This window comes from Polistes fuscatus, unplaced genomic scaffold (genome assembly GCF_010416935.1).
Source record: "Polistes fuscatus isolate 324 unplaced genomic scaffold, CU_Pfus_HIC Scaffold6, whole genome shotgun sequence".
NCBI lineage: Eukaryota > Metazoa > Arthropoda > Insecta > Hymenoptera > Vespidae > Polistes > Polistes fuscatus.
In genome coordinates, this window is record NW_025113140.1 from 4,070,023 (window position 1) to 4,095,918 (window position 25,896).

The following is a 25,896-nucleotide window of genomic DNA, read 5'->3' on the forward strand; positions in this document are numbered from 1 at the left end:
AATCGATTTTTTTTTTTGCATTTTCGGAATGTACATATATTTAAGTATATTCTCTGAAAATTTCAAATCGATCCGACAAATATTCTTCACTTCATGTAAGCTGCAAACAAAAATTTTTACCTATGTGTAAACGTCTCTTTGAAACTTTAAACGCGTTTTTCTCAAAACGGTATTTTCAAAGTCAGTGATCTCGATTTCTCAGAAATAACTCAACCGATTTGTCTTATATTTTTACACAATATTCTTAGATATATTCCTCGGGTATTGACGAGAGGAATAAGATTTAAAAAAATTATTACTATTTTTTTGTAACAATTTAGAGCGAAAATTTTAGTCAAAAAAAGCAAAAATTTTAGTCTTTTTTTCAAATAGATGCCATTTTGTCAAAAATCAAAATTTTTAAAATTCCTCTCGTTAATACCTGCATTAATCTATCCTTTAAAAGAATCCACCATATTTTTTAATTTCGGATAATCCAAACCGCCAAAATGGAGATCACCGCCAAACGTCTTTTTTTAGAGGACGTTCAGGAAATCATCTACAGGAGCAGTGTAGATTAATATTTTTACAGAATCGACGCGCTATTGTATTCTCAAAAGTTCACTCTATTTGAATTACCAACAATTTTTTTTGAGAAATAAAAACTGTTTCTAGAAAAAATTCATGAAAATACGTCTTTTTCGAGCCTCGCAACTGCGTATAACCCCTTAAGTAATACTAATTTGAAAAATCACGTGGTTTTTATATATAGAATTATTTTAACCAATTGGAAACGTGCTTTTATAATACGACCAATCACGAGCTACAAATATAAATAAATATTTCGTGTAATAAAATATTTAAAATATTAAAATATTTCTAACCATTATAAATTTAATTGAATATAATTAACAAAAACAAAGTTAATTTAATCTCTAAGTTTCAATTCTAAAATCGTCTGCATATATACTCATACATAACCTTAAAAACCAGTCTGTTTACTTGTAATAACAAGTGTATAATGCTAAACTAAACTACTATTAATTAAAAAAGAAGGAGGAATAACAAAATGAATACATTAGTTAATTGTTGTAAGAATTTGTCCAAAACAACAATTAATAGAATAACAAGTCAATATTTTGTAAAAGAATATGCTACGCATTTGTCAGATTATAATATCAAATGGGTTAGACCTGAGAAAATACCAAAATCAAAACCAGAAAAGAGTGGTGACTTAGGTATACCTGTTGACATTAAACCAACACAATTAGTTTTAGGATATGAAAATTCCAAAGAACTACAAGAGTAAGTATAATTCTACAAGAGTACATAATATTATATACAGGATGTCCTAGTTTTTTATCAACATATTATTTTATATAAATAAAAATAAGGAAAAAATGTTGCATAAACATAGACTTTTAAATATTTTATTAAAAAGTTATTATAAAAAAATAATAAGAACATCCTGTATATATTTATAATATTGTATCTAAGAGCTAGAAATTTTATATTAGTGCCGATGAGATTATAAGAAGATTAGTTTCATTACAATTTTATCCTCGGAAAGAAACTATAAATACAAGAAGGGAGAAGATAATAGAAATAGTTAAAAGACATGGATCAGACCGTGGATCTACAGAAGTTAAGAGTACGTTTTATTTTATAATTGGACCTACAAAATTTGAGTCATGAAGCTACCGATACTCAACGATCTGAAATTGACTAAATAAAATTGAAGGATTTTAATTTAAAGAAAATAAAACAATATAAAATATAGATTATATAAAGTATAGATTGCATAATTGTAGAATTCATACTGTGATTAATGAAGTTTCAATTATATTGATGGTCGGTAGGTTTATGCGTTACTGATTTCTCATACGTATTTAAATATATACAAATATATCTTATATAAACAAAGTATAAACAAATAAATCTGTTTTAAGTTGCTGCAATGACTGCTGAAATACTACAGTTACAAGAAAACGCGATAAACCACCCTAGAGATAAGAAAGAGAAAGTATTTTTAAGGGAATTAATAGACAAGAGAAATAAATTATTAAGAAAATTGCGAAAATGGGATTACAAACGTTTTGAATGGGTTTTAGAAAAATTAAATCTTTTTTACAAAGCCTTACCATTGTATGTATACCTTATTCTCCTTCATATCTTAATCAATTTTAAAACGATACATTGCAATTAATATATTTTATTATTTTAACTTTGTTCTACAGAGATTATACTCCAGCATATAGGAAAGATTCTTTAAGAAAATTAACGCAGAAGCATTGCGATAAAATAAAACAAGCAAAATTGGATGCTTATAAAGCGCAATTGGAAGAAGAACAGAAAACATTTTTTAAAGATAAAGTGGAAAAACTTATTTTCATTAGAAAAGAGGAATTAGAATTAGGCTTGGAACCAACTGTGATGGAAGATGATATCGAAAGGGCAAGAAATAAACTGAAGGAGATACTTAATAAACAAACGAGTTAATAAAACCTGTTGTTCTCGACGACTTTATGAATATAAATTATGCAAACTATGTTAGCATTAATAATAAAATTACATTTACCCTAAAGAAAAAAGTTATTTGCAAATCCATATGAAACAGTTTTATACAAAAAATTCATATGAGCCTTCTTTTTTAGTACTATTATGTGCAATGAAAAAATACCATATTTTAAAAAAAATATAAACAATAATAAATTAAATATTTGAATTTTGATATGAAACACGCCAAAACCAGAAAAATTAAATCGGAGTTGGTAGAGAATAAAGTAGAAAAATAATTATAATGCAAAGGGTTAAAATATTAACACGTAAAATCGAAAGTAGATTGTATTTAAACAATTTCTGTTTCTTTTTTCTTAATCAGTTGACATTATTTTTCACGCATAAAAGTGTTCAGTCCTGTTTGATGGATATTTACGACGGAAATGGTAAAAGAAATTATTCTTATCGAACGAGTCTTTATATCTGGTTTGTCAACTTTGATTCGGATTTGGATAGTTTCGTTAGAAAGCATATATCGCTTATAGGAGTACCTCGAGACGAGCGCAAATAATTGGAGAAATTTGTAGGGAGTGGTTAGCAACCAGAATCTTTCACTATTGTACTTTTATTATGTATGCATCTCTCTTAAGTATAGAGGAACATAAGTAGAATCATCACGTAATATGATCACGTAAAAGTATTGCTCGGTTTATATACAAATATTCTTATTGCATATATAAACATAATAAAAAGATTGAAAAATAATTCATCCGGATGATCAAACATAGTTGATTTAATGTACTACAAAAATAAAAAATATATATATATATATTATAATTAAAAAAACTATACGAGAAAAATATGATCGAACTTTAAAATAGAATATCTTTTCTATTCGAATTTAAAAATCGCGATAGATCAAATTAAGTGGAAACTACAATCTAACACATCGTTTGTTTGATTTATATTAAAAATATATTTTTCATAAAAAGAAATAAGTAAAATTTTTAACGAGTCATTTAAAAAATGATCATTTATAAGATCACGATAAGATGAAATATGGTTGCAACAATAATGATCGAACAAGATTGATCCCATCTTCAATTAAAAACGAATATCCTTGAAGAATATCGAGGTGAAAGAGTAAAAGGTGAAAAATATTGAGAGTAACGAAAAGAAATTTGTAATTGTCGAAACTATGATGTAAATTCGATCATTTCGTTAGGAAAGTGTTTGCGCTTCATTAGAAAAGAAATGAGATCGACTATGTAAGTGTGGAATAAAATTAGCAGTTAAATAGAGTCGTATTTGAGCAAACGTCTCGTTCCCATGCGCGTGTCGTGCGCAATGGATCTTTTAGATTGCACCGAGTTAAAGTGGTCGTTTTAGGACGAGCTCACTGAGAGGAAGAGAGGACAAGAAAAATGTGAGTGAACGTTCGCGGTATATATAAAGGAAGAGAATCGCACTGTTGGATGCTGCAACCGTCTGAGCACGCTAAGACTTCGTTCAATTGCCGGTTTTAAATATTTCTCGAAAAACACCAAACAAGAATCTTCACAAAAAGAATATCAAACAATCTTTTACTTCATTTATTTTCTTTCTTAGTTTCTTGGTTTTTTTTGTTACGGGGGTTTTCCTTTTCTTCTTTTTTTAAATTTAAAAACAAAAAGAGATTTTATCAAGAAAAGTTCGACGATGATGTTGCTGGAGGTAAAACATTTCGAAAGGATTGATAAGCGTTGTTTGAATTTGATTTTACATTTTAATTCGTTTTAGAAGAAGGATTAGTCTCTTAATCTTTACCGTGTGCAACTACTCGTCGTTTCGAAATCACCGTGTGAACGCGATGCTTTAGCTTTGTGAAAATGTATGTGTGTATGTGTGTGTATACAAGGATAATAAGTATTACGGAATTATTTATAAAAATCTGGACTTAAAAATTAATTTTTTTGCAAAAATAATCTTCGAATTGTGACTGTAGAATTTAATTGTAATTTAAATATTTGTTATTAAAGTTATTGAATTAAAAATAAAAAAAAAAGACATTCTAATTATTGTTTCTAAATTTTATAGAAAGAAAAAAGAAAAAAAAATAAATAATTTTAATTAATTATATATATATATAAAAAATGAAAAGTTAAGAGAAATGAGTTGAGGATTAACAATGATCATTATCTCAGATTTCTAAGTCGTGTCTTCCGTATATGTGAGTGTGTGCGTGTATATGTGTTGAGAGAGGTCAGGATAGAAGTATCTTTTAAATTATGTTTCAAGAGAGAACAAGTTAGGATAAATTGACGTGTGGGTTGGCAATTAATTTCAAACGAACACACACGTTTGTGTATTTCTAAAGCAAATGAATACACGAAAGGCACTCCTTTATAAGGTACAAACTCATCGTTTCCATTTCTATTATGCAACGAGGATTTTACGAACACTATTACAAATGATATATATCTGGTGCACGCATACGCAACTCTTATAAAAGATCGCGTGATTCCCATAAGGAACAGTTCTTTCTCTTTTTCTTCATTTCTCTCTCTTTCATTCTTTGGAATGTCTTCCTAAGATGACGAAATTACATTTCTTCTTCTCTTTTTTTTTATTTACTTTCAGATACTCCTTTTATGTTGCCTATTGCAGTTTAATCGTGCCGACGTTTTCCCAGAGTAAGAATTAGAAATTTTCTATGTTTAATCATTAAGAATGTTTGCGCATAAATTGAATCCTTAAATTTGTGAAAATAATAAAAATTTATAATAATTTAATTCGAATCGTTTCATCAATTCACGTAGAAAAATAATTGCATCGTTAATGTCTTCTTACATCTAGGATATTCATTGCTAACATAGGTTTAAACGCATCAAATAAAACATTGTAATATTTCTGGCTAACCCGATAAAAACGTGTAGTTAATTTTACATAAATTTAAGATTAGTGTTTTTCTTTTTCTTTTGTGATTTTTGGAAAGGTATACTCCAGAAAATTTCGAAAGTAAACGAAATTTTTATCCATGTTCATCGGTTGGTGGCTTACCTCTCGACTCCGCTATTCCAACTGCTATCGCGTGTGCTTTTAAATCTGGAATGACGGTGAAAAGAGGTTCCCATGCTTCTACTCGTGCTCATTCACCTACATATGTGAAGGTATCTTCACCGATATCGTACAAACCATTACCAAGGACATCTTCATTGGTGTACGTCGCACCACCCATAGTCAAATCAGCGTCCGCTGTGGTTGCTACCGATCAAAAATCTGCTGAAAAGGATGTCGATTATATGGTAAATAAAATAATTATTAATACTAAGTAAAATACAAATTATAATAAAAAAATTATTATTCAAGGTCCCGTGTAAATGTTGATAGAACCGAGCAGGAAACGATTTTATATTAAAAACTAATATAAGTTGATAATGTAAGATAAAATTTGTTCGTACGAGGCTTTGATTTCGAGAATAATAAGTTAGAAAATTTAATTTTCAGGATTTTAAGTTCAGTCAAAGATGCACGCGTTCTAAATAAATTTTATTTTACATTTTCGACTCATTAGTTTTTCATGCAGTATCACTCTCTGCTCGGTTTGTACCACCATCTTGTATACCAAATTTGATTCAGTATTTCTAATAAATGCAGAATTGCATCCGGATTGCATGATGCAAAGTACATAGAATATTTTATTATAAATACTAAATCTTTTATTTAGAAACATTGATAAAAAACATATAAAAATATTAACTGAATAAACAATAGCGATTTTTGAACGAATAAATTAATTTTTTAAAATATACTAAAAATTAATATTTTACTCTAAAAAAAAAAGATATTTAGTATTTTACATTTTATATATATATATATTTTTTTTTTATTTATTTCTTTAGTCTTATCCAAAATATTCGTTTAATTACGGAGTTATCGATGGCTACACTGGCGATTCTAAATCTGCGTGGGAAGAAAGAGACGGAGATACTGTGAAGGGAGAATACTCGGTAGTCGAGGCCGATGGTACCATTCGAACAGTTTCCTACACGGCCGATGATCACAATGGTTTTAATGCCGTTGTCACGAGAAGTGAACCTCCGAAGAAAAACAAATCTTCGGAGAATGTGAAAGCATTTGTACCGGCATCTATTTTGAACGGAGATATTCAAAAATTGCGAAAACATTGATTCTTCATGGTAATAAATTCTTTTTTTTGTATATTTTTATGATATAATATTAATTGTTATTTTTATTTTTATATTTTTTTTATAGGAACATAAAAGAATCGACGGAATGTAATAATAGTTCCTTACAAGTAATTAATAATACTAATAAAAAAATAAAAAATAATAATATGAAATGGTGACTTAAGGAATGTGAGGCTTCAACGTATATTAGAACTTTTCAAATTTGTACTTAACAACGTTGGAGTCTAACGCAGACTGTGCTTTAGCTATTTTATCTAAGGTACATAATGTATATAATATATATTATATTATTATATTTATATAAACCAATCGTCTATTGTTTAAAGTTAATTTATTATTCAATATTTTATTATCTATCTATAAACGATAATTCTGTATAGACAGAAAATCTACTATACAGAAGAGTCGAGAATTTGAATATACAAGATATTTGAGATTTTTTCGATTAAACGGTGTCAATATATTCTATGCACGAAAATAAGAAAAAAGAACAACCTGTGTTTATATAACTTTTTTATCATATTTTTGTGCATAGAATACGTTGAAACCAATTGGCTGACAATACCTTGGACACCTTGTATAAAGCGTGTCAGAAATAAGAATATTTAATACAAAAAGAAAAAAATAATAAAATAAGACACACACGCGCGCACACACACACATACACACACGCACGCATACACACAAAATATCTGCTAAAACAGCTGGACGAATTGAGATATATCTCACCGAGATATAACAGTACATGTAAAATACTTTGTTTACTACTTTCGGACAGGTACATTACGAATTACATTTAAAACAAATTTATTATATCCTTTAATAATTAGTTTACTCACGCATAAGATTCTGTCCGTTTTATTACTGCATTTAGCTTATTATTGTATAGAAAAACATTTCTACACAATTAATATAGATATTTTATAAGTATTTAACAATGACGATGATTGCAATTATAAGAACGCCGATAGCTTTCTCTCTTTCTTTTTTTTTAATTATATATTATAATAACGTAATTAATTTATTAAAAACGCATTGTGTGCGTTAAATTTAATTCTTTCTTCATCAAAGGTACAAATGGTTAAAAAACTTCATTCAGAGCACATTGCTTTTCAAATTTAATAATTTTCTTTGAAACCTATTTTTCTTTCTTTTTTTTTATAAACAACAACTCGTGTTCCTTTTTCTAATGTCGATACTTTGATACCTTAATACACTTTGATGTTTGCATTAAATTACTTTGAAAGATAAAAATTTGTTCATAAATAATAATGTCACTTGTGAACACGAAGAGAAGCATGTAATTTAATGATCATTATTAATTCTATCTGTTCCTTGATCTTTTGTTACTATTTTTTTTAGCACTATTGGTAGATTTGGTTTTATTGGAGTCTTTACTGTTATTATGGCAATCCTTGATTGGTGTAGGAACATGTTCTATGTTGCCATTGGACATAGGTCCATTGGAGAAAGGGGTGGAAGCAGAATCAGGGTTGCTAACAGTGCCATTATTTTGAGTATATCCGGCTTGTACAGAAGTATGATTCTTCCCACTTGTTTCCTTGTTATTGCTAGAGATTGTATTAGAATTGTTGAAGTTGCAATTATCCTCACTGCCGCTGTTTCCAATTTGAGACTCCGATTCACTGTATCGTTCAACTGGAATGATCGGGCTGAGGTTAACGGTACACAATATGATTATAATAAACAAATTTAGAGAAGCGTAGAATGGAAAAAGAAAGCTCGTTATACGTGCAATCATTGTCTTACAAGCGTATTACAAAAACACACTGACTAAAACAGTTTCTATCATACATTAATTTGTAGCGACGGAAGTGGAGATTTGACGAATAGATGCACACACTAGGATCAAGCTAAATTATTTTTATGATACTAAAACAAGGATTTAAGAGAACTACCACTTGGACGTATTACAGAAATAGCTTTTTATATCATAGCGAAGTCACATATGAAAAGTTTTCGAAAAAATGAATTAACGGTTCTTTGAAAAGAATTCAATTTTAAAACTTTAACGATCATGCATAATGTATACAATAATTATAACTTTAAATAAAGCTACATTTGATAACAATGATTTCAGTCAAATACTTAAATGCTACATACTATAAAATTACTTTTGTAATATTAAAAAATAAAATATGTATATATAAAGAGCATAATGGCACAGTATAAATAAAATCAATAAATGAAAACTTAGATAAATATGACTACTTATGCGACAGAAACTATTAAACTGCAATAAGTTCTAGAGAAAGGAAAATAAGAAAAAAAAAATACAAAGGCATTGAGATATTCATTTTGTAAATAAATAGTTAATTAATATCCATTCAGGTCCTTACTTTTTTCTTGTGTGTTCTCCACAAGACCATTAACAGCCTGCAACAAGGAATTAAGATAAGCCGATCAAATATATGTTTAATATGTCATTTTAATTAATTAGATACAATAATGTAAGTAAGAACGGTTATTCACCGCCATTGATGTGATAGATGATTTTGAAAATAATCTTTCCGCTTCCTTGAATTTCCTATTACGCTTATCGGCTTTGCTATTAGTATTTTTATTGCTGGCTAGGTATCTGTCCCATCCTCTTATTATATTTCCATATAATTGTGTATCTTCCAAGTAACTTCCCTCAAATGCGTAGATCTGACGTTCTAAATTTGCTAAAGTATCCTATGTAAATACAACATTTTAATTCATTTAAATAAATAATTATGATAATATATCTATTAAAAAGTTAAACAATACAAGAAAAGCTATGTAATTAAATAGATTTTTAATAAAATGATAAAATTAGATTAATGATACTGTAAAATAAGAACTTTAACCTAACAACATAACCTCAAAGGTCGGTGCATACTGAGACATAGAAATTCGTTCTATTTAAAAATAGTTTTCGTAAATAAACATAAAATAATTTATTTTAACTTTCGATTGATTAAATAGGTCAATAAAATTACTGATAAATGTATTTTTGTTTATAATAAGGTACAATAACAACATTTTACTTACAGCAATTTCAGCTTTACGCTTTACAAGTTCCGCTAATTCGGCTCTTAAATCCACTGAGGATTTCGTCGACATTATTGTTTTACTTTTAAATGTTACGATTTATAATTTATTTTAACGATAAAATTGTATCAAAGAGAAATAACTTCTTAGAACACAGGACGTTCCGTATCCACAAGTGCGAGTAAAATATAAACTACGGTTATCTACGTACAGGCGCAGGGGATAAATGTGGTTTATTTATTTTAATACTTCCGGGAATTAAAATAATGTCAACCAATCATAGATCTTTAAACAAATTGGCGCGAATTTCATAAACCTCTGAAGACAGAAAATAATTTTTAAGATACACAAGATTAACAATTATTTAAAAAATTAATTATAAGAAATGTGAAATTTGTATAACATTACGTTGATCGATATAATTAATAAAATTACATTATTGATAATTTATTAATAATATTAAATTAACAAATGTACTATTGTTTAAGATTTTGATAAATCGCAAATAATACCGACCCAGATCTCACTACTAGGAGATTGTTACATAAAAAATCTATAAGCTAAAAAAATATATTAATCAATAACATTTAAATGAATTATTTAACTATATCAAAATCGATGAATACTTACATGTACTCGTATTACAAATTATAATAGTAAAAATTAGAAAATAAGTTGTTTTCTTATTTATGATTTACTAATACTACTGGATAACAAATGAATTAGTTATTTTCATTTTCTAGAATAATTATAACAATCCTCAACACTGTTTTATCAAAGTATTAGGAGTATGTATAATACTGTAGCACTTTATTTCCTCCTTGGAAGAGTAAATTCGATTACAGGAAACGGTGATAAATAGAAAGGTAGCTATACTATATATGTATGCGTGTGTGCGTTAGGAATAATAACAATGCATATCCATCTTCATAAACTCAGGGTACCATATTGAGATATCCTGAAAAGGGATATATGTTTCCTTCTTGTTCTCTTGCTAAAGTTACATTAGTTACTACATTTTCCTCTTTGGCTTTAAAATACATGGTGCATAATTATATATACTCTAGTATATAATTATTTTATGTGGTATGCAAAAGATAACTTTACATGCTCTATATATGATTAATTTAAGCTTATACCTTGAATGTACATATATATATAAATTATTATATTTCTTTAAGATTAAATATTTTAATTCTATTTTTTATTTGTAGTTATGATTTTATAAAATTTTTCTCTCTGTCAATAATGGTCGAGTTGATTGACCTAGTTTTTAAGTGACTACAGCACGTAATGTTGTAAAGTATGAGAACGACGATGATAGAAACTGTAAAATGATGTTTGTTAGCATATTTTTATTTTTAATTATTATTATTATATTTATTAAATATTATTTTACCGAAGTGTAGTATTTTAGGGATAACGCTGGTATAACTCCATTAATCGTGATGATTATAGGTTTTTGGGATCTTTGGACCAAGATGCACATATTTTTTAATACCTTTGAAGATTTTCCAATCCAATTAGAATTATAAATCGATAAACCAACAGCTATACTCTTTTTATGAAACATATATGATCATTAATTTTATAATGAAATGATTTTATAATGATTCAATTTTGTTTACCATTTCTGATAAATGTTCAGCTGGATGTGAGCAAATGAACATTTGTATTGTTGCACCAATTAGGAGAATGATGAATTGAATTTTTATGGTTGTTGATTTTGCCTGTTATTGAAAAGAATATTCATTAAAAATTAATTTTACTAAACAACAATGACAACAAAATAAAAATAAATTTTCGATAACTAACAAAAATAATCTGTAATGCACCGAATATCATTATCAAAGTTGTAATACAATTGGTGATAAAAATAATATAACGCACACTTAACACAACATCCCGTGCATATCTAAAAAAAAGAAAAAATAAGATTTAATAGAACAATTCTAATTGTTTTTGATTAAGACAATAAAATAGATTAAAATAATCTGAGTATTAATTACTTAAGCAATTGTAAATGTTTACGTATGTAATAATTTATATTGTCGAGATCCATAAGTCTTGATAATTCGATAGACAAGATTTCAAATCTCGCTGAAGTGAACCACAATAAAACCGCATTCTGACAATCAATGGTACCACCGACAGCTGCTAGTATTCCAACAAATGCTTGCTGAAAGTAAACTATCTCGTATATCGGATGTGAATCCACTTTGAAAGGATACTTCGCGAAAGTTGGAAATGGTTGGGATAATATTGCTGGTCCTAGAACAAGACCAAAACAAATCACATAAAAGCCAATGGACATTGTTAAATGAAATATCCAACACTTGTTCACGTAATTTTGTAAAATGACTTTTTCCAACGAATTGGCCTGTTCCACGAAATTTTCCATTTCCTGGATTATCGACTGTGTGAAAAGAAATAAAATATAAAAATATCATATGAACCTATCGAACGATATAAAAAAAGAAAAAAAGAAAAAAAAAACCAGAAAAAACTATTAATTTACTTGAAATTTCCAACGTTGTATTTTTATTAAGATCATTTTTAAACACACTTGAGAAACACCTGCCAGAATGCACGTAGTTTGTACCGTAATTAAAGTATTATGACGATACTCGAAAATCCCATTAATTAATGCTAAAATCAAAAGTAAAGCTATCACCAGCGTTGACCACCAATAAACGTCTCGTAATAATAATTGTTTTTTGGTTGCATTTAAAGGTGGTGGCCAACAGCCCATTATGATAACACTCAATTTAGTAAACTTCAACGCAGTATTCGGTGTAACACTTAACATTATTTTTTATTAAAATTTGATAATCTAATTTCAATTAAAATTAGTGATATTTGAGTGAGAAATATTTCCGAATATTAACTCGATATTTGATTATGATAATGTAGAAATCTAACTTCTTGCAAGCACATTTCAAAAATGATGTATATAACTGTATGTGTATGTGAATCAGGATAGTATATAAATAAGTCATTAGATGAATTATGTGCACAATGTTGCTTTCACGTTGTAGCAATTATTATCAATTACTTTATAATGCGTCTAAAGTCATCATTTGTGTGTGCGTGTGCGTGTGTTAGTGAAGCATATGTGCTTTCATCAAATTTCAAGTTGATTTATTCTATTTCTCGAATAATAGTGTCCCATGTTTAATTCATTTTAGGATTTATCATTTAAATAGACAAATTTAGATTCATTTTTGATTCATTGTCTTTATTCTTCCTGTAATTTCAAATCTATAGTCTGAAAGATGTAGAAAAGTATTTTATCGTACTTATTGCATTTGTGTTTACGTATTCCATCATGCATATAGACAAACATATTATTTGCTTTATTTTTTCCTTACCCTTTTTTCTCAGAGGATGAATAAATTAAGAAGCTCGTCATCTTGTGGCTTTTCTTATAGTTCGTAATTATCGTTTATTCCTTCGCATATTCGATAACTCCATTATTCCACCTTTTCTTTTTCTTATGTTAGATTTTCTTCTAGGTGTTATTAAGGAATAAATTCTAGATTTCGCTTATACGATAAGCGAGCTCTTTCTTTTCTTTCAGCGAAAACTGACATTAGTTGAGAGGTTTTTATTTTCCAGAGAATAATTTCTCACGTGTGTGTTGCGTATGTAGGTGTCTGTCTGTGTGTATGTATGTGTACCAGGAATTCAAACATCGAATTGAAAGTAAGTTTCTTAGAAAAAATTCTAAAGTATCGTTCTTAGATATTAATCGTATCAGTTTTTAAGATCATTTTATAGATAAAGTTATTAAAAATAGATGAAAGTTATAATATTATACGAGAACATTATTATTGAAATTAAATATTTAATAACAATTTCATCAATAAATACTGACATTTACAGAAATACAAAAAGTTAGATTAAATGTTTTATTTAACTGCAGCTCTCATTGTTGTGAAAAATGAAAACGCCGAAGACAAGAACTGAAATGATTATAATAATACAAAAAATTGATGTATTTGAAAAAAAAAAAACAAGTATTATTTTTGAACAACTTTTTATAGTAACGACAAGCTTACCGACATATAATAAGATAAAGATAATACAGGTAAAAATCCGCTAATTGTGATTATAACTGGCTTTTGGGATCTTTGAATGAGAAAAAGTATGTTTTTCGACATCTTTTGTGATTTTGCGATCCAATTTAGATTATAGGCTGCTGATCCAATCGCAGAACTCTGTCATAAAAAATTTTTAATAAAATAATCAACTGTACAGATTAATTATATTTATGATTATTTTAAAAATGTGAAAAAACTATACCATATCAATTAAATTTTCAGCCGGGTACGAGTTGATAAATAATTGAATAATAGCGACAATATTCAGAACGAGGAATTGAAATTTGATCGTCCTTGAATCTGTCTATTATCAAAACAAATGAAGCATCAAGAGTTATGCAAAATAGATGCAACCTCTATAGTATAGAAAAATCATTATTCACGCGAGTACAAAATTTACCTGATATTCGGGGCAAACTTTATTACAAATATTTATAAACTTTATTATAAATATTTATTATTATAAATATTTATAATATTATATATTTATAATAATGTGATAATGATTAAAGAAAGGTAAATAATATGATTTAAGAAGACTTATTTTTGTATTAATAATAATCGAGTTAATGATTAATATTGGAAAATATTATAGAATATAAAATGATACTAACAAAAAGGAATAAAAGTCCACTGGATACTATTAATGTGGTAGTAATACCTACGGTAGCAAAAATCACAAAACGCACAGTTTTGACCACGTTTTCTGCATAACTAAAAAATAAAAAAGAAAACAAATTTTTACTTTATCGTAAAAATAAAAATATAATTTATAATTGATTTTAAGGATAAAAATTACCAGAGAATTTGACGATGTTTGAAGATACACCATTTGAGATCACATTCGTCTACAGTATTTGCTATATCAATTTGCAACATTTCAAATCTTGCACCAGCGAACCAAAGTAAAACAGCTACTTGACAATCAATCGTTGCACCTGTAGATGCTTGTATACAAGTCACTGCTTGCAATAAATAAACAATTTCGTATATTGGATGTGTTGACACGTTGAACGGATAGACAGCAAAAGTTGGTAATGGTTGTGGCAAAAATATTGGTCCCAGAACAATATTTGTAGCAGCTAAATAAAACCCAAAGGTAAGAGATATGTGAAGTATGGAACATCTATCCACATATTTCGTTAGTATCATTTTTTCGTATGGTTTTGCTTGTTTAACAATATTTTCCATTTCCACGACTATCGACTAAAACGATGAGATTAATTTAATAGTAAAATGTTCGAATTCAAACTAATTAATACAAATTAATATATTATTTTATGACACCTGTAAACTTGAACGTTGCATTCTACATGCTAGCATTTTTATACTCATTTGTATAACAGCGATAATAATACACATTGTTTGTATCGTGATCTCTAAATTATTTCGATTAACGTATATACCGTACAACAACATTAATAAAAATGTTTGCGCACAAAAAAAAGAAAAAGAAAAATATAAATCAAGAAAAAATAATTTTGTATTAGATGCGTTCATTGGCGGTGGCCAAGAAACTAACAAGGCTACGCTTCTTTTCGTAAATTTTAATGCTGCTTCTGGTGTAAATTTCATGACAATAGAATTACCTTTTTTTTAATGTGATAGATTTGAACGTTATTGGCAAACTGTTAGACGTTGTTTTTATTTAAGGATAAAAGAAAGAATTTTCTTCTTCGATTTTACTTCAACAAATTATTCAAAGAAATTCTCGTTTATTGTTCGCTCGATATTCCTATGTAAATCTTCAATTGAAGTTCCCTTTATAAAACGTAATTTCCACTATCGCCATTCGATGAAGGGAATAAATCAGTCAGAAGTTCTTTACACGCTATGTTTCGTTTCTTACACATATCTGTTATTATCTTAAATTATTATGTGGAAAGGAGTTAAGCGGTTTCTTCCGCATCTTCCTTCGTCGAGTTCTTTTACATAAATAAGTAAATAATGTTGTATCATCCTTCGTAATTATATCGTTCATTGTTTTATTTCGATAGTCGATACATTTCTTTTTCTCGCGTTATTAAGAAATTGTAATTCTAGGTATACGATGAACGAGAACTTCTATTTCTTTTATTTAGAAACAGACAAGTGAGAGATCATTTTTGTAAAGAACAAATTTTTGAAATGTGTGTCAAGGTTTACAATAACATAAATTAAAAGTAATTTTGTAAATTGGATTAGAGGAAATTTTCAGGAAGAAATTTTTAATATTGATAAAAGTATTGAAATAAATGAATAATACAAAGTTACTCTTTATACTTTTCTATTATATATGGATTTTTAAATTATAAAATGAAGAAAGAATTTAGAATAGAAGAGTAATAAAATTCTCTTGGAAAGACAATTAGAACATTTAGAGTGACTCTTATGGTTCCGAGTTGTATATGTCGCATGCATAAGAAGGTGAAATATCCGGAGGTTGGCACTAATGTAGGATTACTGTTGAATGAGATTTCTGTTGAAAGTTTGTAGAAGTGTTAGGTCGTGCGAAGAAAGAAGATTATACTCAAGAAACGAAAAGGTGAGTCACCGTATTTTGGTATACGAACAGGTACACATTCCCGAACATATAATTAAGTATCTTTGAGTTTCACTAAGGTGCAATTTTACGATTTGTAGATTTTTTGGATGTTTAGGAATGATCAACTTCAAAGATAAATTCGCTTACTTTTTTCACCTTTTATCATTTACTTGTTAGAGCACGAATGTTATTTTTGCTCTAACTATAAAACGAGCTATCAAAGCTTAATAAACAGATAAAGTCGTTCGATTGTTTTTATTTCTATAAAGAAGGATATATTTTTGAATTTTTAATTTAATTTTAAATCAATAATCTCTTTTTCATCCAATTCGATAATTTTATCTAAGGTTTTAATTATATTTCTTAATTTTTTATTAAATATATATTTATGTTAATACGTTTCAAATAAAAAAAGAATGATATTATTATTATTAAAATCTAATTTCTGATTAGAAGTTTTACGCTACCATTATTACAGATTTTACACGTGTATTAATGTTAATAGAAAAAATTTAAATGTTTAATTAACAGCAGCTCTCATTGTTGTGAAATACGATAATGATGAGGATAGGAACTGAAATATTAAAAAGAATATTATCTACGTTTTTTAAAGTATTAAGATTATTGTACAATTAGTGCAAACGTACCGACATGTAATAAGATAAAGATAATGTTGGTAAAAATCCACTAATCCTGATAATAACTGGTTTTTGAGATCTTTGAATGAGAAAAAGAATGTTTTTTGACATCTTTTGTGATCTTTCAACCCAATTTAAATTATAAGCTGCCGATGCAATCGTTGAACTCTGTCATAAAAAATTTTTAATAAAATAATCAACTATTCAGATTAATTATATTTATGACTATTTTAAAAATGTGAAAAAAATATACCATTTCAATTAAATTTTCAGCTGGATTCGAGGTAATAAATAATTGAATAATGGCGACAATATCCAAAACGAAGAATTGAAATTTCATAGTCACTGAATCTGTCTATCTTAAAAAAAAATAATACATTTAAAGTTAGAAAAATAAATTACAACGTATATAATAAAGAAAAATCATTATTTACGTGAGTACGAATTATGCCTGATATTTAGGGCTAATCATATTTCCAATATTTAAAACATTAATATTTAAAACAAAAATGTAATTATGATTAAAAATAAGCAAATATGATTTAAGAAGATTTATCTTTGTTTTAATAATTATCGCTTTAAATGATAAATATTGTAAATTATTTTTGCATATAAAACGATACTAACAAAAAGTAGTAAAATTCCACTGAATACTATTAATATGGTCGTAATACATACAGTAGTAAGAATCACAAAACGTACTGTTTTAACCACATTTTTTGCAAAACTAAAAAATAAAAAAGAAAATAAATCTTTACTTTATCGTAAAAATAAAAATATAATTTATAATTGATTTTAAGGATAAAAATTACCAGAGAATTTGACGATGTTTGAAGATACACCATTTGAGATCACATTCGTTTATAGTATTTGCTATATCAATGTGCAACATTTCAAATCTTGCACCAGCGAACCAAAGTAAAACAGCTACTTGACAATCAATCGTTGCACCTGAAGATGCTTGTATTCCAGTTATTGCTTGCATAAAATAAACAATTTCGTATATTGGATGTGTTTCTACATTGAACGGATAGACAGCAAAAGTTGGTAATGGTTGTGGTAAAAATATTGGCCCCAAAACAATATTTGTAGCAGCTAGGTAAAACCCAAAGGTAAGGTATATGTGAAACATAGCACATCTGTCAACATATTTCGTTAGTATCGCTTTTTCGTATGGTTTTGCTTGTTTAACAATATTCTCCATTTCCACGACTATCGACTAAAACGATGAAAATAATTTAATAGTAAATCGTTCAGATTCAAAAATTAATTAATACAAATTAACATATTATTTTAGGACACCTGTAAACTCGAACGTTGAACTCTACATGCTAGCATTTTTATACTCATTTGTATAACAGCAATTATAATACACATTGTTTGTATCATGATCTCTAAATTTTTTCTATTAACGTATACACCGTACAACAACATTAATAATAACGTTTGAGCACAAAGAAAAGAAATAGAAAAATATAAATCGAGAAAAAACAATTTTCTTTTAGATGCGTTCATTGGCGGTGGCCAAGAAACTAACAAGGCTACGCTTCTTTTCGTAAATTTTAATGCTGCTTCTGGTGTAAATTTCATGACAATAGAATTACCTTTTTTTTAATGTGATAGATTTGAACGATATTGGCAAACTGTTAGACGTTGTTTTTATTTAAGGATAAAAAGAAGAAAGAATTTTCTTCTTCGATTTTTCTTCAACAAATTATTCAAAGATATTCTCGTTTATTGTTCGCTCGATATTCCTATGTAAATCTTCAATTGAAGTTCCCTTTATAAAACGTAATTTCCACTATCGCCATTCGATGAAGGGAATAAATCAGTCAGAAGTTCTTTACACGCTATGTTTCGTTTCTTACACATATCTGTTATTATCTTAAATTATTATGTGAGAAGGAGTTAAGCGGTTTCTTCCGTAACTTCTTCGTCGAGTATTTTTACATGAATAAGTAAATAACGTTGTATCATCCTTCGTAATTATATCGTTCATTGTTTTATTTCGATAGACGATACATTTCTTTTTCTCGCGTTATTAAGAAATTGTAATTCTTGGTATACGATGAACGAGAACTTCTATTTCTTTTATTTAGAAACAGACAAGTGAGAGATCATTTTTGTTGAGAACAAATTTTTGAAATGTGTATCAAGGTTTACAATAACATAAATAAAAAGTAATTTTGTGAATTGGATTCGAGGAAATTTTCTTTAGGAATCAAACTTTTCGTTCAATTTATAATTAAAAATATTTTCTGGAAGAAATTTTTAATATTGATAAAAGTATTGAAATAAATGAATAATACAAAGTTATTCTTTATACTTTTTTATTATATATGGATATTTATATTATAAAATGAAGAAAGAATTTAGAATAGAAGAGTAATAAAATTCTCTTGGAAAGACAATTAGAACATTTAGAGTGACTCTTATAATGTCGAGTTTAATTTGTCGCATGCATAAAAAGGTCTAATATCAAAAGGCTGGCAAAAAAGTGAGATTTAAGCTGCACGAGATTTGTGATAAAAGTTTGTAGAAGTGTTAGGTTGTGCTAGAAAGGAAGATTGTACTCAAGAAACGAAAAGGTGAGTCACCAAATTTCGGTATACGAAAAGATACACATTCTCGAGCATATAATTAAGTATATTTGAGTTTCAATAAAGTGCAATTTTACGATTTGTAATTTTACTATTTACTCGTTACAGCACGAATGTTATTTTTGCTTAAACTATAAAACGAACTATCAAATGTTAATAAACGGTAAATGTCGTCCGGTTGTTCTTATTTCCTTCAAGTAACATATATCTTTGAATTTTAAATTTAATTTTAGATTCCAAATCTCTTTTTCATCCAATTCGATAATTTTATCTAAAGTTTAAATTATATTTCCTTATTTTTTATTAAATATATATTTATGTTAATACGTTTCAAATGAGAAAATGATATTGTAATTATTATAATTTAATTTCTGAATATAGAAATTCTAAGCTACTATTATTATAGGTACTACACGTGTATTATTGTAAATAGAACAAATTTTAATGTTTAATTAATTAGAGCTCTCATTGTCGTGAAATATGAGAATGACGAGGATAGGAACTGAAATATTAAAAAAAATATTGTCATTGTTTTTTAAAGTATTAAGATTATTTTACTATTAGTGAAAACATACCGACATGTAATAAGATAAAGATAATGATGGTAAAAATCCACTAATCTTAATAATAACTGGCTTTTGGGATCTTAGAATGAGAAAAAGAATGTTTTTCGACATCTTTTGTGATTTTTCAACCCAATTTAAATTATAAGCTGCCGATCCAATCGCTGAACTCTGTCATAAAAATTTTTAATAAAATAATCAACTATTCAAAATAATTATATTTATGACAATTTGAAAATGTGAAAAGAATATACCATTTCAATTAAATTTTCAGCCGGATTCGAGCTAATAAATAATTGAATAATGGCGACAATATCCAAAACGAGGAATTGAAATTTCATGGTCATTGAATCTGTCTATCTTAAAAAAAAATAATATATTAAAAGTTAGAAAAATAAATTACAACATACATAATAAAGAAAAATCATTATTCACGTGAGTACGAATTATGCCTGATATTTAGAACTAATCTTATTTCCAATATTTAAAACATTAATATTTAAAGCAAAAATGTAATTATTATTAAATATAAGCAAATATGATTTATGAAGATTTTTCTTTGTTTTAATAATAATCGCCTTAAATGATAAATATTGTAAATTATTTTTGCATATAAAACGGTACTAACAAAAAGTAGTAAAATTCCACTGAATACTATTAATACGGTCGTAATACCTACAGTAGCAAGAATTACAAAACGTACTGTTTTAACCACATTTTCTGCATAACTAAAAAATAAAAAAAAAGACAAATCTTTACTTTATCGTGAAAATAAAAAAATAATTAATAAATTATTTTATTGATTAAAATTACCAGAGAATTTTACGATGTTTGAAGATACACCATTTGAGATCACCTTCGTCTACAGTATTTGCTATATCAATGTGCAACATTTCAAATCTTGCACCAGCGAACCAAAGTAAAACAGCAGCTTGACAATCAATCGTTGCACCTGAAACTGCTTGTATTGCAGATATTGCTTGAATAAAATAAACAATTTCGTATATTGGATGTGTTGACACGTTGAACGGATAGACAGCAAAAGTTGGTAATGGTTGTGGCAAAAATATTGGTCCCAAAACAATATTTGTAGCAGCTAAATAAAACCCAAATGTAAGAGATATGTGAAGTATAGAACATCTGTCCACATATTTCGTCAATATCATTTTTTCGTATGGTTTTGCTAGTTTAAAAACATTTTCCATTTCCACGACTATCGACTAAAACGATGAGATTAATTTAATAGTAAATCGTTCGAATTGAAACTAATCAATAATAATTAATATATTGTTTAATGACACCTGAAAACTCGAACGTTGCACTCTACATGCTAGCATTTTTATACTCATTTGTACAGTAGCTATTATCATACACACTGTCTGTATCATGATCTCTAAATTATTTCGATAAACGTATACACCGTAGAACAACATTAATAAATACATTTTAGACCAAAAAAAAGAAATAGAAAAATATAAATCGAGAAAAAACAATTTTGTTTTAGATGCGTTTAATGGCGGTGGCAAAAAAGCTGACATGGCTACGCTTCTTTCCGTAAATTTTAATGCTGCTTCTGGTGTAAATTTCATGACAATAGAATTATCTTCTTTTTAATGTTATTGATTTGAACGTTATTGGCAAACTGTTAGACGTTGTTTTTATTTAAGGATAAAATGAAGAAACAATTTTCTTCTTCGATTTTACTTCAACAAATTATTCAACGAAATTCGCGTTTATTGGTCGTTCGATATTCTTACGTAAATACTCATCTCAAATTCCCTCCATAACACCTAGTTTCTATTATCACCACTCGATGAAGTTAATAAATCAGTCAGAAGTTCTTTACACGCTATGTTTCGTTTCTTACACATATCTGTTATTATCTTAAATTATTATGTGGAAAGGAGTCAAGCCGTTTCTTCCGTATCTTCCTTCGTCGAGTTCTTTTACATGAATAAGTAAATAACGTTGTATCATTCTTCGTAATTACATCGTTCATTGTTTCACTTCGATAGTCGATACATTTATTTTCCTGCGTTATTAAGAAATTGTACTTCTAGGTATACGATGAACGAGAACTTCTATTTCTTTTATTTAGAAACATACAAGTGAGAGATCATTTTTGTTAAGAACAAAATTTTGAAATGTGTGTCAAGGTTTACAATAACATAAATTAAAAGTAATTTTGTAAATTGGATTAGAGGAAATTTTCTTTAGGAATCAAACTTTTCGTTCAATTTACAATTAAAAATATTTTCAGGAAGAAATTTTTAATATTGATAAAAGTATTGAAATAAATGAATAATACAAAGTTATTCTTTATACTTTTCTATTATATATGGAGTTTTATATTATAAAATGAAGAAAGAATTTAGAGTAGAAGAGTAATAAAATTCTCTTGGAAAGACAATTAGAACCTTTAGAGTGACTCTTATAATGTCGAGTTTAATTTGTCGCATGCATAAAAAGGTGTAATATCAAAAGGCTGGCAAAAAAGTGAGATTTCAGCTTCACGAGATTTGTGATAAAAGTTTGTAGTAGTGTTAGGTTGTGCGAGGAAGGAAGTTTGTACTCAAGAAACGAAAAGATGAGTCACCGAATTTCAGTATACGAAAAGATACACATTTTCGAGCATATAATTAAGTATATTTGAATTTCACTAAAGTGCAATTTTACGATTTGTAGATTTTTTGGATGTTTAGAAATGAACAATTTCGATAATAGATATTATTACTTTTTTCACCATGTACCATTTACTCGTTAAAGCGCGAATGTTATTTTTGCTTAAACTATAAAACGAACTATCAAATGTTAATAAACGGTCAAAAACGTCCGGTTGTTCTTATTTTCTTCAAGTAATATATATCTTTGAATTTTTAATTTAATTTAAAACTAACAATTACTTTTTACATCGAATTCGATAATTTTATCTAAAGTTTCAATTAAATTTTTTAATTTTTTATTAAACAAATATTTATGTTAATACGTTTCAAATGAGAAAATGATATTATAATTATCATAATCTAATTTCTGAATATAGAAATTCCAAGCTGCTATTATTATAGATTTTACACGTGTATTATAAATAGAACAAATTTAAATGTTTAATTAATTACAGCTCTCATTGTCGTGAAATATGAGAATGACGAGGATAGGAACTGAAATATTATAAAAAATATTGTCTTTGTTTTTCAAAGTACTAAAATTATTTTACAATTAGTGAAAACATACCGACATGTAATAAGATAAAGATAATGATGGTAAAAATCCACTAATCTTAATAATAACTGGCTTTTGGGATCTTAGAATGAGAAAAAGAATGTTTTTCGACATCTTTTGTGATTTTTCAACCCAATTTAAATTATAAGCTGCCGATCCAATCGCTGAACTCTGTCATAAAAAATTTTTAATAAAATAATCAACTATTTAGATTAATTATATTTATGACTATTTTAAAAATGTGAAAAAAATATACCATTTCAATTAAATTTTCAGCCGGATTCGAGGTAATAAATAATTGAATAATGGCGACTATATCCAAAACGAGGAATTGAAATTTCATAGTCATTGAATCTGTCTATCTTAAAAAAAAATAATACATTAAAAGTTAGAAAAATAAATTACAACGTATATAGTAAAGAAAAATCATTATTCACGTGAGTACGAATTATGCCCAATATTTAGGGCTAATCTTATTTCCAATATTTAAAACATTAATATTTAAAACCAAAATGTAATTATTATTAAATATAAGCAAATATGATTTATGAAGATTTTTCTCTGTTTTAATAATAATCGCCTTAAATGATAAATATTGTAAATTTTTTTTGCATTTAAAACGATACTAACAAAAAGTAGTAAAATTCCACTGAATACTATTAATACGGTCGTAATACCTACAGTAGCAAGAATCACAAAACGTACTGTTTTGACCACATTTTCTGCATAACTAAAAAATAAAAAAAAGGGAAATCTTTACTTTATCGTAAAAATAAAAAAATAATTTATAAAATGTTTTATTGATAAAAATTACCAGAGAATTTGACGATGTTTGAATATACACCATTTGAGATCACATTCGTCTACAGTATTTGCTATATCAATTTGCAACATTTCAAATCTTGCACCAGCGAACCAAAGTAAAACAGCTGCTTGACAATCAATCGTTGCACCTGAAACTGCTTGTATTGCAGTTATTGCTTGAATAAAATAAACAATTTCGTATATTGGATGTGTTGACACGTTGAACGGATAGACAGCAAAAGTTGGTAATGTTTGTGGTAAAAATATTGGTCCCAAAACAATATTTGTAGCAGCTAAATAAAACCCAAAAGTAAGAGTTATGTGAAGTATAGAACATCTGTCCACATATTTCGCTAGTATCTCTTTTTCGTATGGTTTAGCTTCTTTAAAAACATTTTCCATTTCCATGACTATCGACTAAAACGATGAAAATAATTTAATATTAAATTGTTCGGATTCAAAAACTAATTAATTACAAATCAACATATTATTTAATGACACCTGAAAACTCGAACGTTGCACTCTACATGCTAGCATTTTTATACTCATTTGTATAATAGCTATTATCATACACACTGTCTGTATCATGATCTCTAAATTATTTCGATAAACGTATACACCGTAGAACAACATTAATAAATACATTTTAGTCCAAAGAAAAGAAATAGAAAAATATAAATCGAGAAAAAACAATTTTGTATTAGATGAGTTTTTTGGCGGTGGCAAAAAAGCTGACATTGCTACGCTTCTTTCTGTAAATTTTAATGCTGCTTCTAGTGTAAATTTCATTGCAATAGAATTATCTTCTTTTCAATGTTATTGATTTGAACGTTATTGGCAAACTGTTAGACGTTGTTTTTATTTAAGGATAAAATGAAGAAACAATTTTATTCTTCGATTTTACTTCAACAAATTATTCAAAGATATTCTCGTTTATTGTTCGCTCGATATTCCTATGTAAATCTTCAATTGAAGTTCCCTTTATAAAACGTAATTTCCACTATCGCCATTCGATGAAGGGAATAAATCAGTCAGAAGTTCTTTACACGCTATGCTTCGTTTCTTACACATATCTGTTATTATCTTAAATTATTATGTGGAAAGAAGTCAAGCGCTTTCTTCCGTATCTTCCTTCGTCGAGTTCTTTTACATGAATAAGTAAATAACGTTGTATCATCCTTCGTAATTACATCGTTCATTGTTTCACTTCGATAGTCGATACATTTATTTTCCCGCGTTATTAAGAAATTGTACTTCTAGGTATACGATGAACGAGAACTTCTATTTCTTTTATTTAGAAACATACAAGTGAGAGATCATTTTTGTTAAGAACAAATTTTTGAAATGTGTGTCAAGGTTTACAATAACATAAATTAAAAGTAATTTTGTAAATTGGATTCGAGGAAATTTTCTTTAGGAATCAAACTTTTCGTTCAATTTATAATTAAAAATATTTTCTGGAAGAAATTTTTAATATTGATAAAAGTATTGAAATAAATGAATAATACAAAGTTATTCTTTATACTTTTCTATTATATATGGATTTTTATATTATAAAATGAAGAAATAATTTACAGTAGAATAGTAATACAATTCTCTTGGAAAGACAATTAGAACATTTAGAGTGACTCTTATAATGTCGAGTTGAATTTGTCGAATGCATAAAAAGGTGTAATATCAAAAGGCTGGCAAAAATGTGAGATTTCAGCTGCACGAGATTTGTGATAAAAGTTTGTAGAAG

General features: G+C 27.4%; 8 protein-coding genes and 1 long non-coding RNA gene across 9 annotated transcripts; 3 read left to right on the plus strand and 6 right to left on the minus strand.

Moving 5' to 3' along the window:
* Window positions 1-734: 734 nt before the first annotated feature.
* LOC122522847 (28S ribosomal protein S15, mitochondrial) lies at window positions 735-2,558 on the plus strand. The gene is made up of 4 exons (XM_043644176.1): window positions 735-1,284; window positions 1,497-1,630; window positions 1,929-2,124; window positions 2,217-2,558. Exons 1-4 carry the CDS (start codon window positions 1,049-1,051, stop codon window positions 2,476-2,478), a joined length of 828 nt encoding a protein of 275 aa, XP_043500111.1. The 5' UTR covers window positions 735-1,048; the 3' UTR covers window positions 2,479-2,558.
* Window positions 2,559-3,458: 900 nt separating this feature from the next.
* On the plus strand, window positions 3,459-6,810 carry LOC122523122 (larval cuticle protein A1A-like). The gene is made up of 5 exons (XM_043644728.1): window positions 3,459-4,191; window positions 5,098-5,150; window positions 5,453-5,762; window positions 6,360-6,656; window positions 6,733-6,810. Exons 1-4 carry the CDS (start codon window positions 4,177-4,179, stop codon window positions 6,645-6,647), a joined length of 666 nt encoding a protein of 221 aa, XP_043500663.1. The 5' UTR covers window positions 3,459-4,176; the 3' UTR covers window positions 6,648-6,656; window positions 6,733-6,810.
* A 2-nt stretch (window positions 6,811-6,812) lies between these two features.
* Window positions 6,813-8,763, plus strand: LOC122523124. The gene is made up of 2 exons (XR_006305255.1): window positions 6,813-6,927; window positions 8,496-8,763. It is a non-coding gene; the product is annotated as an uncharacterized LOC122523124 (long non-coding RNA).
* LOC122523123 (chromatin modification-related protein MEAF6) lies at window positions 7,169-9,917 on the minus strand. Its single transcript, XM_043644729.1, has 4 exons — window positions 9,705-9,917; window positions 9,162-9,365; window positions 9,029-9,065; window positions 7,169-8,327 (listed from the first exon to the last, which is right to left on the minus strand). Exons 1-4 carry the CDS (start codon window positions 9,774-9,776, stop codon window positions 7,993-7,995), a joined length of 648 nt encoding a protein of 215 aa, XP_043500664.1. The 5' UTR covers window positions 9,777-9,917; the 3' UTR covers window positions 7,169-7,992.
* A 1,060-nt stretch (window positions 9,918-10,977) lies between these two features.
* On the minus strand, window positions 10,978-12,513 carry LOC122523227 (odorant receptor 30a-like). The gene is made up of 6 exons (XM_043644884.1): window positions 12,271-12,513; window positions 11,714-12,120; window positions 11,520-11,619; window positions 11,333-11,434; window positions 11,104-11,262; window positions 10,978-11,031 (listed from the first exon to the last, which is right to left on the minus strand). Exons 1-6 carry the CDS (start codon window positions 12,511-12,513, stop codon window positions 10,978-10,980), a joined length of 1,065 nt encoding a protein of 354 aa, XP_043500819.1.
* Window positions 12,514-13,615: 1,102 nt separating this feature from the next.
* Window positions 13,616-15,660, minus strand: LOC122523228 (odorant receptor Or2-like). Its single transcript, XM_043644886.1, has 7 exons — window positions 15,657-15,660; window positions 15,302-15,396; window positions 14,607-15,013; window positions 14,422-14,521; window positions 14,010-14,111; window positions 13,766-13,924; window positions 13,616-13,669 (listed from the first exon to the last, which is right to left on the minus strand). The coding sequence occupies exons 1-7, from the start codon at window positions 15,658-15,660 to the stop codon at window positions 13,616-13,618; spliced, it is 921 nt and encodes a 306-aa protein (XP_043500821.1).
* A 1,191-nt stretch (window positions 15,661-16,851) lies between these two features.
* Window positions 16,852-18,559, minus strand: LOC122523229. Its single transcript, XM_043644887.1, has 5 exons — window positions 18,272-18,559; window positions 17,782-18,188; window positions 17,672-17,696; window positions 16,979-17,137; window positions 16,852-16,905 (listed from the first exon to the last, which is right to left on the minus strand). The coding sequence occupies exons 1-5, from the start codon at window positions 18,557-18,559 to the stop codon at window positions 16,852-16,854; spliced, it is 933 nt and encodes a 310-aa protein (XP_043500822.1).
* Window positions 18,560-20,017: 1,458 nt separating this feature from the next.
* On the minus strand, window positions 20,018-21,520 carry LOC122523230 (odorant receptor 30a-like). The gene is made up of 5 exons (XM_043644888.1): window positions 21,434-21,520; window positions 20,946-21,352; window positions 20,761-20,860; window positions 20,145-20,303; window positions 20,018-20,071 (listed from the first exon to the last, which is right to left on the minus strand). The coding sequence occupies exons 1-5, from the start codon at window positions 21,518-21,520 to the stop codon at window positions 20,018-20,020; spliced, it is 807 nt and encodes a 268-aa protein (XP_043500823.1).
* A 1,716-nt stretch (window positions 21,521-23,236) lies between these two features.
* On the minus strand, window positions 23,237-25,354 carry LOC122523231 (odorant receptor Or2-like). Its single transcript, XM_043644889.1, has 7 exons — window positions 25,306-25,354; window positions 24,900-24,958; window positions 24,166-24,572; window positions 23,982-24,081; window positions 23,608-23,709; window positions 23,364-23,522; window positions 23,237-23,290 (listed from the first exon to the last, which is right to left on the minus strand). The coding sequence occupies exons 1-7, from the start codon at window positions 25,352-25,354 to the stop codon at window positions 23,237-23,239; spliced, it is 930 nt and encodes a 309-aa protein (XP_043500824.1).
* Between the last annotated feature and the right edge of the window lie 542 nt (window positions 25,355-25,896).

Bases quoted from the DNA above. Each gene is read 5' to 3' on its own strand.
- LOC122523230 (XM_043644888.1), bottom strand. From the start codon at position 21,520: ATGATACAGACAGTGTGTATGATAATAGCTACTGTACAAATGAGTATA. The intron at 21,353-21,433 runs GTGTCATTAAAC...TCATCGTTTTAG, and splicing joins TGCAACGTTCGAGTTTTCAG to TCGATAGTCGTGGAAATGGA. The intron at 20,072-20,144 runs GTATGTTTTCAC...TTAATATTTCAG, and splicing joins CTTTATCTTATTACATGTCG to TTCCTATCCTCGTCATTCTC.
- LOC122523228 (XM_043644886.1), bottom strand. The intron at 15,014-15,301 runs GCATCTAATACA...TCATCGTTTTAG, and splicing joins CTTGGCCACCGCCAATGAAC to TCGATAGTCGTGGAAATGGA. The intron at 14,522-14,606 runs GTAATTTTTATC...TTTATTTTTTAG, and splicing joins AAACATCGTCAAATTCTCTG to TTATGCAGAAAACGTGGTCA.
- LOC122523122 (XM_043644728.1), top strand. The intron at 5,151-5,452 runs GTAAGAATTAGA...ATTTTTGGAAAG, and splicing joins CGTGCCGACGTTTTCCCAGA to GTATACTCCAGAAAATTTCG. The intron at 5,763-6,359 runs GTAAATAAAATA...TTATTTCTTTAG, and splicing joins AAAAGGATGTCGATTATATG to TCTTATCCAAAATATTCGTT.
- LOC122523231 (XM_043644889.1), bottom strand. From the start codon at position 25,354: ATGAACGATGTAATTACGAAGGATGATACAACGTTATTTACTTATTCA. The intron at 23,523-23,607 runs GTATATTTTTTT...TTTTTATGACAG, and splicing joins CTGAAAATTTAATTGAAATG to AGTTCAGCGATTGGATCGGC. The intron at 23,291-23,363 runs GTATGTTTTCAC...ATAATATTTCAG, and splicing joins CTTTATCTTATTACATGTCG to TTCCTATCCTCGTCATTCTC.
- LOC122523229 (XM_043644887.1), bottom strand. From the start codon at position 18,559: ATGAAATTTACACCAGAAGCAGCATTAAAATTTACGAAAAGAAGCGTA. The intron at 18,189-18,271 runs GTGTCCTAAAAT...TCATCGTTTTAG, and splicing joins TTCAACGTTCGAGTTTACAG to TCGATAGTCGTGGAAATGGA. The intron at 17,138-17,671 runs GTACGTTTTGTG...TTTTTATGACAG, and splicing joins CAAAAAATGTGGTTAAAACA to AGTTCAACGATTGCATCGGC.
- LOC122522847 (XM_043644176.1), top strand. From the start codon at position 1,049: ATGAATACATTAGTTAATTGTTGTAAGAATTTGTCCAAAACAACAATT. The intron at 1,631-1,928 runs GTACGTTTTATT...ATCTGTTTTAAG, and splicing joins TGGATCTACAGAAGTTAAGA to TTGCTGCAATGACTGCTGAA. The intron at 2,125-2,216 runs GTATGTATACCT...TTTGTTCTACAG, and splicing joins TTTTACAAAGCCTTACCATT to AGATTATACTCCAGCATATA.
- LOC122523123 (XM_043644729.1), bottom strand. From the start codon at position 9,776: ATGTCGACGAAATCCTCAGTGGATTTAAGAGCCGAATTAGCGGAACTT. The intron at 9,066-9,161 runs GTGAATAACCGT...TCCTTGTTGCAG, and splicing joins CATCTATCACATCAATGGCG to GCTGTTAATGGTCTTGTGGA. The intron at 8,328-9,028 runs GTAAGGACCTGA...CGATCATTCCAG, and splicing joins GGAGAACACACAAGAAAAAA to TTGAACGATACAGTGAATCG.
- LOC122523227 (XM_043644884.1), bottom strand. From the start codon at position 12,513: ATGTTAAGTGTTACACCGAATACTGCGTTGAAGTTTACTAAATTGAGT. The intron at 12,121-12,270 runs GTGTGTTTAAAA...CTTTTCACACAG, and splicing joins TTCTGGCAGGTGTTTCTCAA to TCGATAATCCAGGAAATGGA. The intron at 11,032-11,103 runs GTAAAATAATAT...ATCATTTTACAG, and splicing joins CCCTAAAATACTACACTTCG to TTTCTATCATCGTCGTTCTC.